This window comes from Babylonia areolata, chromosome 25, assembly GCF_041734735.1.
Source record: "Babylonia areolata isolate BAREFJ2019XMU chromosome 25, ASM4173473v1, whole genome shotgun sequence".
In the NCBI taxonomy this organism is placed as follows: domain Eukaryota; kingdom Metazoa; phylum Mollusca; class Gastropoda; order Neogastropoda; family Buccinidae; genus Babylonia; species Babylonia areolata.
In genome coordinates, this window is record NC_134900.1 from 29480565 (window position 1) to 29492784 (window position 12220).

At 38.8% G+C, this 12220-nt stretch overlaps 1 protein-coding gene across 2 annotated transcripts; it reads right to left on the reverse strand.

Moving 5' to 3' along the window:
• Window positions 1-5522: 5522 nt before the first annotated feature.
• LOC143299729 (sterile alpha motif domain-containing protein 3-like) lies at window positions 5523-10580 on the reverse strand. 2 transcript variants are annotated; one of them, XM_076613110.1, is made up of 2 exons: window positions 10477-10580; window positions 5523-8321 (listed from the first exon to the last, which is right to left on the reverse strand). In XM_076613110.1, the coding sequence occupies exon 2, from the start codon at window positions 8308-8310 to the stop codon at window positions 7387-7389; it is 924 nt and encodes a 307-aa protein (XP_076469225.1). In that variant the 5' UTR covers window positions 8311-8321; window positions 10477-10580; the 3' UTR covers window positions 5523-7386. The 2 variants fall into 2 exon arrangements, with proteins under 2 accessions (XP_076469225.1, XP_076469226.1); XM_076613111.1 differs by having other exon boundaries at window positions 5523-8333; window positions 10477-10579.
• Between the last annotated feature and the right edge of the window lie 1640 nt (window positions 10581-12220).

A 12220-nucleotide genomic window follows, 5' to 3' on the forward strand; every position in this document is an offset into this window, starting at 1 on the left:
CATTTCAAGCTGAACTGATAATTATATTTCACATTTCATGAAACAAGTTGCTGTTTATACCTGTCAAGTACCTAAATGAATGTTTTGACCCAAAACACTATTTTTGAATGCCAAATCAAGGGTGAAGATTGTCAGTAAAAGTTGTACATCATCACAGGACCTAAAAGATTGGTCATTTTCTTTTCAAGTGCATTCAATATTCAATGCCACAACCACAAGTGTATGCTGAGTTGAATGTGTTTCAAGCAATATAAATCAAATTACTTTTCCAAATAAAATGAAAACAAAAGCAGGAGGATCACAGATAATGGGTTTCAGTTTGTCTGCAGACATACTGATAGCTGGCTTCACATAATCCACACACACACACACACACACACACACACACAAACAGAAAAAAACACACACACACACTGGAAAACAAAATCAACAAACTTGATTAAAGAAAACAAAACGCATCAGGATTACAACAATCAACAGTGCCATTTTCAAACGTTAATACTCAATATTGAACAAGACTGCCACAGCCATGAACGCACACTGACAATAAGCAGAGCGCTACATAAGTATCTTACACAGCGCAGCATTATTCTGGGCAGGCGGGGGGGATGCAAAAGCAAAACACTGTTTTTCCTTGGTAGTAGGGACCAAAACAAAAGCAGATCTGATTTCAAGCCAATCACTAAACACATTTTCACCAACTCAAACTCAGATCTGATTTCGAGCCAATATGTCAACCCCGTAACACATTTTTAACCAGTCACAGAAACTGTGAGACATATGGTGTAAAAAATATGGCTGTCTCAAAAAAGCACCAGCTGAGTAGATCAATGGTAATGTCACTTATAATTTTGTTTCTGATAATCAATCACATAATTTCAGGCCAATAATGGCCAACAGATTGGGCATACAAAGAGTCAAATAAATACATTGATTAATAGATTAATTACAGTTCTTTTTTTGTTTTTTGGGGGGGAGGGGGCATGGGGGTGGAAGTGGGGGGGGGCAATACTGAAAATTTACCCCATTTCAAACTTTGATAAATCAAAAGCATTTCTTTCATACAAATGTTAGCGTGACTAGACAAATAACTCAAACTGTTGGGAGTTAGAAAAAAACAAGTGGTCAATAAACAGTGTCATCATTCTTGATGCCCACAAAAAAGTTTTCAACAGACAAGATTTATTTATTTATTAAAAAAAAAATAAAAAAATCAATATGAGATTTTTTGAACCACCACCAGAATACCAATGGCTGTTCTATAGCATTAATCCACTGGGTGCATTTTCTCACTATATTACTATCATTTTGTAATGATAATAATAATGAAATACAGTTATTTCCATCTAGTGGCCTTAAACTTGGCACAAGAGTAATTGGTATGTTATTTCTCTGACTCTTTTTATTATTATTTTATTTTTATTTTCATTCTTTTGATAAACATTTATAAATCTGCACTCTAATCCATTCTCCCATCCTTTATTATTATCAATCATTATTGTTTTAACAAACATGTTTAAATCTGTACTCCAATTTGTTTCTGTGCAATCTTTGCTTTAAAACCAAACCATACCTTCCCCACCCCCACCGCCTGCACACTTTTTTTCTCTGTCTTCTTTCTTTGAAATGAATATATTCAAACTTAAGTGCTCAGTTATTTCTTAACAATTTTCAGAAACATATAACTAAAGCACTGGCAAACTGAAAGAATATACTGCTTCTCACTGTGTGTTTCAAGGAGGAGCAACTCAGAACCTGTTTGACAAAAACAAAGAAAACCCGTCACATCTCTGTCAGTTTCTTTCTCTCTCCTTTCAAAATTTCTGCAATATTAAAACTGAAATTTTCAGGTTTCCTTATTCATTTATTATTCCAGCCGGACACACAGGGCCGTATCAGCCTGACTGTCAAACCATACACATGCTCAACGATGTCAACACAAAACTGTCACATCTACAAAAAAAACAACAACACTGCCACTAAGACAAACCCGCAAAACAGTTCATGACACAGTATCCCAACCATTTACCTCCTTATGGCAAATAAGATTAGGCCATGCTGAGGATGTCAGCCATTATCATCCTCAGATTACAAAAAAAAACGCAAAAAAGGAAAAAAAAACACTTTAAAGTAAAAACAAAAAACAACAACAACATCAACAACAAAAAAAACAACCCATAAAAAAGGCCATATAGGCAAATAACACTGCAGAACGGGCAGCTAGTGCCCATCCCAGTGTTTACATCTCACTACCTAATTGCCAGAGTAAAACAGCACAGATAGTACACCACAGACGCGGTAAAGAGAAAAAATATCAAGGCTTGCTTGAAAAAAGACTGGGAAATGGACAGGGAATGCTAAAAAAAAAGGAGACAACAGTGAAGACCGAAAAAAGGCAGAAACAAAGAGAGTGACAGAAAAGATGAAATTTTTAGCACAGAATTTCAGAAGGCGGGGATGCAATTTATACTGAAAGACCCCCAGCATCCCCAATGGGGAGAATACAGGTTTCCATTCTGTGTTCAAAGATGGATAAACTGGAAACCTGTTCAATGGAAACCAAGAAAATCTGTTACACCTTTATCAGTTTCTTTCTCTCTGCATTTGGGAAGAAATTCCAAAATGACAATGAAATAAACAAATGATGATGATTGTAGAAATGAATAACATTTGTTGTGTAACATGTGCACACACACACACACACACATATGACAACAGAAACACTTCAAATGGATACAGATTAAAAAAAGAGGAAAAAACAAAATTGCTGGACCAGGATATATACCTTGGTTTTTGCTTCATAATTCTTCACAGTGTTGTCATAAAGTGTTAAAAGAAGACCTGTATTGAATATGCTCTTGGTAATTCAGTTCTACAAATCACACTACTACAATTTCATGCATTTATTGTCCAGGTTTCTGCATCAGGGTGTGATTACCAGCACCTTCACTACTCCTAGGATTGGCAAAAAAACCCAACAAAAACATTAACACTAAAATGGGGCGAAAACAGTTTACAATTATCATGCAATACACACACACACACACACCTGGTACCTGGTCACCAACCACTGAGAACTTTTCACCATTTCCCAGATTCATGCTCATTTCCATGGTGACTATCTCCCAGAACCAATGGCACCAAAAATGATCTGGTCCCTCTACATTCGTGTTAGTATATGATCATCTTTGCTCACCTGCTCACAAGACAGTTTCAGTTCCCCCACAATTATGCCTCTTGTTTTGTCAGACGTCATTCTGTATAATACACTTTTCGTGTATTTGAGATGTTCGGTGTATGATCAACGGTAATAAATTCCTAAGAATCAGTTTCAGTCACAGCAAGGGATTCGCTTGCACAAAAAATATTTTGACAGCTTATGAATATGTGCATGAACTGAATTACAAGTGTGCACACGTGTACACTTTGGAGAATACAATATCTGTGTGTTCTTCAGTTTAATGTCTATTCATTAAAGGTGATTTCAGGCAAAAACATCATGACTGTATGTTTACGAAAGAGGCAAAACTTTTCTAATTTGAGCAGTTATACATGTTATTTTAGTATGCTTTCACTTTAAACAAATTTCTTTGTATATAATCCACAGAATAACAATACATTTTACACAGTATACAGTATTGTCTGACAATTAAAAATCAAACCACTCCCCACTTGCTAATACAATGCAAACTAAATAAAACACTCAAACTTATATATATATAGGAAAACATGCAGTTATGCATGCACACACACACACACACGCACACGCACAGACATACAAACACACACTGACAAAAACGATGTTTAACGTATGCACAATAAAGCAGATACTTTTGCCTTCATTAATAACATACACCTTTCAACATATCTGCTGCTACCTTATCTTGATCAACAAATCTTACAACATCCCTGATCTTTCACATTTCCAAGCAAAAGGAATGCTTAACATTTTTTTCTTTCAAACTGCCGGAAACATTTATTTACTTCACATCCCTTGCATTTTTACTCACATCCACACCATATTTTTTTCAACAAGAAAAAATACCACAACAAAATCCTGTAATCATAGAAACAGCTTTGTCCCCAACACTATTTCTGACATTAGTGTCCTTGTCAACTTCACTTCCATCATTTCTGGATTCAAATTATGCACACAGGAAAAAAAAAAAGGGACCAACAGGTCAAATCTTGCAAATATACAAATATATACATAAACCTATCCTAAACTTACACATGACCTTTGTTATCATTACACAAAACAATAAAAACAAATAACTGTAAACAGACACAATTAAAAACAAAACAAAAAACAAAGTTTTGTAACAAATCTCCATCAACTTTCATCTGCATACAATGATCAACACACAAATCCATTCTTTACTACTTTCTATTTTTTTCAACACTACTCACATGAAACATGTTGATACACTGTTTCAATTTCGAATCTGATCAACTTACACAGAGCTGGAGGAGCAAGGAGAGAGAAAGAAAGAAAGAAAAGAAGGCAGACGTGAATGAAGGAATGACGATGTTAATTGTAGTCGATAGCACCTCAGGCAGTCTGCATCCAATGGAGGGACTTGGATGGAAATGGATTTCATGCAGTCAGGTCCCCTGGACACAGTCACAATACAAAGTCACATGAAGATGAACTCACATCAGTGCTAATCTTGCACTGTCAGTTCTGGAAACAGAACCTTCCAGTACACACACACACACACACACACACAAAAAGAAAGAAAAAAAAAAGGCAAAGTAAAAAGAAATCATCACCACTTGGACGCAGTGGAAAAGGGAGGAAGGCAGAGATCACAAGAGATGTGTGTGTTGGTTGTGAGGAGGAAAGTGGAGTGTTTTTTTTGGGGGGTGGGGTGGGGAGGGGGGGGAACAGGTGGAGTGGGGGTGAGGGAAGGGAAGGGGAGCATGTGAATGGTATCTGTTGTGGTGGTGATGGTGGGAACATGAGTGCAGAGAGAAAATGAAATGAAACACTTTTGCAGGAGATGTTTAAAATCGTTCCAAGTGTACCCCCCCCCCCCACACACACACCCCCAACCCCCTCCAAGCCCTCCCCCCAAAAAAGTTCATGTATACATGGACAATAATTACCAACACAACAGAAGCACCACCAGACAGAGACTCACACAGGACATATATGGATTGTGCTGTTCAAGTGGTGCACTCTGTGCTCACAGACATAGGTGAAAACCAGCACAATGGAACATCAATTATCAACCATGAATATGGGCCTCTCAAAGCTGGCTGTATTACCATAATCTTTCAGAAACAGATTTTATCATCATATTATTCGTAAGTTATTTCACACTGCTGTTGAACTCACAGAAGCAAGTCTTGCAGATTGTCAACAAGCAACCATCAACAGCTTGAAGGAAGGTGTGAGGGGGGTGAGGTGGGCAGGAGTGGGGGGTGGGGATTAGGGTGTGGTAGGAGCCTAACAGGCTAATAAAAATACACCCCCCCCCTCACCCCCCCCCCCCCCCAAAAAAAAAGAAACAACAACCAGATTCTACTTCTACCTATCAATGTTCAAAATCCCCTCAATTGAAATAACACCTGCCACATCTGTTTCACAAATCATGTACCACAGAAGACGAAATAAGTCAGACTAAACAAGTATTCAGAGATTCATTATTCCCAAAATAGCTTTCAATCTCAAATTGCGCTATTCTAATCAACAAATGCTACAATTCTTAGTTCCTACAAGACTCATGGCACGGGTGAACGACAGTATGATTTTGTTTTTTTTATTATGTTTGTGACTGCATACACACACATACATGAGCACTGTGCACACAAAACAAAAGCAAAGAAAGATATATGTAATCATGTACATGTAACGCATGTGTGTGCATGTATGCAATGGTTATGCTGTGTATGCATTCTACCATAATGTTATAATTAATGCATGCAAGGTGTAACATGACTGGCTACACTCAAGTTGGCAATGGTGCGAGGCGTGCACCTTTTTTTTTTTTTTTTTTTTTGAAGACATTGTCTCCTTAAACCTGATATCAGTGCCACAACCTTGGTCTCTGCCAGCACTGAAGGCTTAAGTGATTGCATCTATACTGCTAGGAATGCTAAAGTCTTACTGTACATTTGGTAGTATTCTGGTGTCTTTTAAAATCTTTTTACGGATAATTAAAAATCTTTTACGAAATCTACAAATATTGCAGATATAGAATGGAAACCTCTAATGTTAGTTCATACCAAGGAAATATTATGCAGAGCCATGCTTGTTCTGTCTGAGTCTACTGATGGTATCTAATAATGAAAGCATTATTTGAAATTTAGCATTGTATCTTTATAAAGCAGTTCAGTTAAGAGAGACAATTGTGTCTTAATCACTTTTTTTGTATTGTATTTATTTCCGAAGGAACTGTGGTGCTTGTTAAATTCTTGGTTCGATTATACAATCATGTTTTTGCCCCTCTTCATATGGGGCTAAGGCCTTAAATGAATAAAATATCTGAATCTCAATCTGAAACCTCTAAAGCAAGAAACAATATGTAAATGATGTGTTTCTCCACACCTGTGTCCTCGCTGAAGAGGAGTGCTATGTAGCACTTACTTTTAAGTTGTGTACATTTAAAGGCAAAGTTACTCTTCTTATTTTTTGTATGCTCTGATAAATATCGATAAATTCCAAGAATACTATTGAACAGAGGTTCTATACCACTGACACTAAATTATGGCCTAACAAGTCTGATGTGCCTGTGTAAAGAAAATGCAGAAAAAAAAAATCTATAAATTATTAATCAATCTTGATAAGTCAGTGCTTGTGCGTGTGCATGTGCGTGTGAGAGAGAGAGAGAGAGAGAATGTGTGTGCATGCGTGCCTCTGTGTGTGTGTGTGTGTGTACGTGTGCACGTGTGTGCGTCTCTGTGACAGTGCTTTCATTGGTAGAGTTTTAGCGCAAATAAAGATTTTGTTATGCAGTTTAAAGGGAAAAAAAAACACCTGTTAACTATCTAAATTTCTGTTAAGTCTCTGCTTAAAACATGTTAACCAGGTTTAAACTGGTACTTTCTGCTTTAGGACAAACAAAAGCGCATCATATATTTCACAGCTTTCATACATTATTTTCTCAAACCTTGACTTTCTTTGATTATAATTTCGCACCACATAAATCCCACATTTCTCAAAAAAAAAAAAAAAAAAAAAAAAGGTCATACACGCAAACCCTGAATGACGATACCTTTTCAATTTCTTTCACAGAAAAAAACCATGATATCTGACACACATGTACATTCAATAATGTCAAGCGCCAATCCAGCCTTTTTGAACCTGTTTGTTCAGGAAGATCAATCAGTTCTGTGGGGGGAGAGGGGGGTGGGGGGCAAAAGGTCAGTCAAGAGTGGAGGTCACTTTTTCTGGCGGTGCTCCCTGCACCACTTGGTCAGCCTCTGGACCAGCATTTTACAGGGGGGTGGCAGGGGCACCTGGTCACCACGCAGGTGCAGCATGACCCGCTGCACAAACATGTAGGTGTTGTTGAGGGTGCGGGGGTACTCCATGTTGAACACCCAGTAGCTGGCAAACAGAGAGCCGAACGCCATTGTGAACTCCTCAAACTCCTGCAGAACCGTCTCCTCTGCGATGAGGAAGAACTGGTCCGAAGAAAAGATGCTCCCCCGCGAGACCAGCATGGGCACGATCTTGCCTGTGGCGTCCACCTCGTCGTCCTCACCGATCTCATGCACCATCTCCACCAAATTCTCACGGTGGAGGAGGGGCAGGAGACAGATGGCAGACACCATGTCCCAGTACTGCCGCAAGGTGATGTTTTCCTGCTTCGCCGTCTCCGCCTGCCTCAGAATGGTGGCTGCCCCTGACATACGCCGCGCTGCTGCCAAAATGGCCGCCGCAAACTTGACACAGTACTCCTGGATGGCATGATCAATGTCCACTTTTGAGATACGCTGAAACTCCAGCATCATGTGTTTGCCTCGGAACAGGTAGGGGTAGGTCTCCTTCACCTCGGGTATGCTTGGCATCTCCAGAGTGATGAACGAACGACGCACATCGAAAGTCTCTTCTAGATATTCAAGAATCTCCTCGGGGCTCTTTTCGTTTTCGCCTGTTTTACCCGTGGATGTGGATGGACGCACTTTCTTCTTTGGTTCATCAGAGTCACTGTCAGCATCACCTGCGCAAGCAGCAGCGGCAGCAGCAGCAGCCGCATCCTGTTTGATGGCGGCGGCAACGTTGCTGGCTGTTGATGGAGCTGGTACCACTTCAGCTGTCATTGCTGCATGTCTGCGTTTTCCACTGCGCTGGGCCATCATGGATGACAGACCTGCACACACCGCTACATTCAATCAAACATCATGCCACTGTATTCATCAATTCTCAAGCCACTGCCTTAAAAACAATCATTCAAGTGTTCATGACAAATCTACAAGTGTTCGAGATCCAGCTATTTTATTACCTCAAAAACAATCCAACAGGTGTTCACTACAATTACAATCATCTGCATGTGTTCAGTATCAAGCCATTTACCTTAAAAACATAATCTTACAGGCGTTCACAACACATATTTACATGTGTTCAATATCAAGCCATTTTATTACCTTAAAAACATAATCCTACAGGCTTTCACAACAAATATTTATATTTCAATATCAAGCCATTTTATTACCTTAAAAATGTAATGCTACAGGTGTTTACTACAATTTGTACAAATATCTTCATGTGTTCAATATCAAGCTACCTTATCACCATAAAAACACAATCCTACAGATGTTCACTACAAATGTATTCAAGTGAGTGTTCAATATCAAACCATTTTATTACCTTACAAACATAATCATACAAGTGTTCACTATGAGTATTGATGCCTACAAGTGTTCAGCTTAAAATTAAGCGTACAATTGAGAACTCATGTTCAGCAGCAATCATGTCTATAGTTCATATTATATGACAAGCTAGTTATATGATTTTCTTCTTATCTTATAATTCAAAATCACCATTTACTCTTTCACTGGTATCATCTTAATATCTAAGTAGAATCCTACAGCAGTACTTTCTTAGTACACCTAATAATATGAAGATGAAACACAGTAAGTTTGCAAAAATAGTAACAATTAAACTAACAGCATTTCAACTTAAATCTAAAGCAGAATAGAATCAAAACACCACAAATCTTATCATCCCATCCCCAATGGTAACACGCTAGCTCTCCCTGTTAAAGAATGCATATCTTTCTGTGATTTGTTTTGGTTGTTTTCCATAGTATCAGCGGAAGACAACTGTATGGCCAACATAAACACCATGATTTGCTCAGTCCTACCTTGCCATTCCTGAGTTTATTTTGTTTTGTTTCAGCTTGTTTCATCACTTAAACTGTTTAATTCCAGTTGCATTCTGCAAGATCTGTCGGACTCAATATTATTTCACTGGTTATGAAGCAGCTCAAGATTGGAACCATCTAGAATCTATGGGCAATATCCACAATTTCCCCCCTCCAGATGGAATGAGTAGTGTTCACAGCAAGGCTGTTCACAACGCGATCCGCCAGTCACATAGGAGTGGAGGGGAAGAAATGTGGATATTGCCATCTAATATCTATGTAGACATCTCGTTCTACTTTTATATCTTGATCTCTACCCATACTACCAGCTGAGAAACATTTTTGTTTCATTCCTCAAACCTAAACCATGAATCCTCACCACCCACCCCACTCCCTCTCATTCAACTTGTCCCTACCCTCCCACCATCCCCCCCCCCCCTTTGAGTCAGGATCTCAGTTCAGGTGTGTTTTTTCTCTTCAACTTCAAGAAGTGTGAGGGCAGTTGAAGGAAGGAGGGCACAGACAATTCTCATGTTACCAGTGATCTTGACACAATAAAAACGACACGATAAAACGCAATAGAATGTCAAATTGACACTTGCCTGCTGCCCCAAGCATTGCAGTGTAATCAATAATTGCTCGTCTGACAGCAAGCACAATCAAGGGAGGCAAATCTTTGGCAGACCAGTATGCGAACACTCCCACAAAATTTGATCAGAATGTCTGTCAGGCACATACTTTGACGCATTGCCAGTTCGCACTTGGTAGACATTTGGGACGGGTACTAGCTAATTCGGGCTCGAAAATATTTTATGCAAAACAGCTTTTTGGGCAGGGAGAAGCAATTTTCCTTCCAAAACAATGATGCACCACAACACACACATACTATTTAAACAAATAATATTACGCAACAAAAACTAACAAACTGGACGAACAGCGCGAAGAAATATGCACTGAAATATCTGTGCATGTAAACAGCGTTAATTATTCTCAGAGCGAGTCTGAACAGAACGCCTACCTGCAGCAGACGACAATCAGATCTTTGGGTCTAATGTACCATCATCCAATTCGGAGAATTCCACTTTCTTAACAGCAGGGAACCTTAGTCAGTAATGTGCCAATGAGAACTTACTGAAAGCATCAATTGTATCAGTTCACTTACTTCAGCTTCGTAAAGCGAACGCGCCCAAATGTGGTCAAGTTGAGATATTCAACAGTGCAGAAAGTGGCAACAAATGCTCGTCCAACACATACTCAGCTTTGTCGATGTGTCGAAAGGTCAAGGTCAGGGGGTATTGTGTTCAGGTGCAGCAACTAAAAAACATTCCAAAGCGTTCGTTCCCTTGCTTATTTTGTTTCGTTTTTTCACGATCTTCACAATTTCATCAACGTTATATCCACAGAAACAGAAAAACCAAGCAATCCCTGGAATTTGACATTCAATCCTGTTGGAAAAAATCTACTTTTCATGTTCGATTATGAAGTTGACCAGACATTCTGGAGGCTGTTGATGTTTTCATGAGAGGCCAAATAGAGAATGTGTTGTTCGAGGAATGAGAAGAGAACAAATTTATGAACATCGGTGTCAAGAGTTGTTTTTTATTTTTTTTATTTTATTTTTTACATTATTACTCTATAATAATTTGTTGACTGATGTGTTGGAAGTAAGGAAGAGTGTTCATCTTCTTAGTTGGCTCCTTGTGTGACTTATTAACTCCACCACAAAGGCAGCCACACTCCGTATGCGGGGGTGGAAGATTAAATTGTCAATTGTTTTTATCATCAATGTTGCAGGGTGATACACATAGGTGTGCTTTGAGCCGACTGAATAATGTGTGTGCACATGCCATCCAGTTTCCCTAAACCACACATGCACTTCTCGTTTTGCTTTTATACAATCTGAGGTTAAAGGCAACAATGGCACGACCCATTCCTTACTTTTTAATGACCCCATGTCCAGTTTCTGACACTGCCGTTACTAAAAACATGAACATACATTTTTAGCTGAAATCCAGTGAATCATTTTCATGCACGGTTTCTTACTTGAAAAATGGCTACTTTATTTGTAAGTTAACGGCATTTTGAAATGTATGTGAATCTTATTTGTACTTCACATGTTTTGCCTAGTGCTGATAGTGTCACACATTGCATACAGCTGCATCAGTTTTGTTTCTAATATGGATAGTTTGGGGCATGTTCTTGCTACCATTTGAACAGTAGGCTACATGTCAACCCTAGCTACAACTGTCAAGCAGCCTAGAAATGAATAAGCACACACTGGTTGGAAGATATGGAACACAGTGTCCTGTCAATTTAATTTTATTTAAAAAGTTACTGGATGACGTCAACCATTGCAAGTGCTTCATTTTGATCAGGAATGGATGTCTCTCTATGGTTGAAACAGTCCATAGGTCAACTTCTTTGGAGAAATCATGCAAAGACCAAAAACGGTCTTCGGGAGTGAGTGTTCATCTTTCCCCCTGTTTCTGGTTGCAGTTCCAATGTCTACACATTTCTCTGAACTGGCTTTTTCACACATTTGCCACACTGATTACAAGCAAATAGACAGACTCTATTTTTAGGACTATCATTTTACAATGGTACTGCTGTGGTTCATTGTGCTGTGCAGTGTGTGTGCATCATATTTTTTTCTGTGGCAGAACAAGCTGGTTATTTTCATGTTCTATGACCCACTAGACACTGACATGGGATAGTTTACATGCACATTGTGTGCCAGTGTGCACATATAGAATTCTTATGCCAGAAAGTCTGCATATCAATTGACCTGGGAAATAAAAATCCCAGAGGTGGTAGACTCTGGGATATATATTGTTTGTACATTCTGTTTTGCCATTTGCCAGAATGGCCCCTTTCATATTTTCTGTGTATTGCACTTTCTTTTCTCC

Coding starts and splice junctions, on each gene's coding strand:
- LOC143299729 (XM_076613110.1), bottom strand. CDS start 8,310: ATGATGGCCCAGCGCAGTGGAAAACGCAGACATGCAGCAATGACAGCT.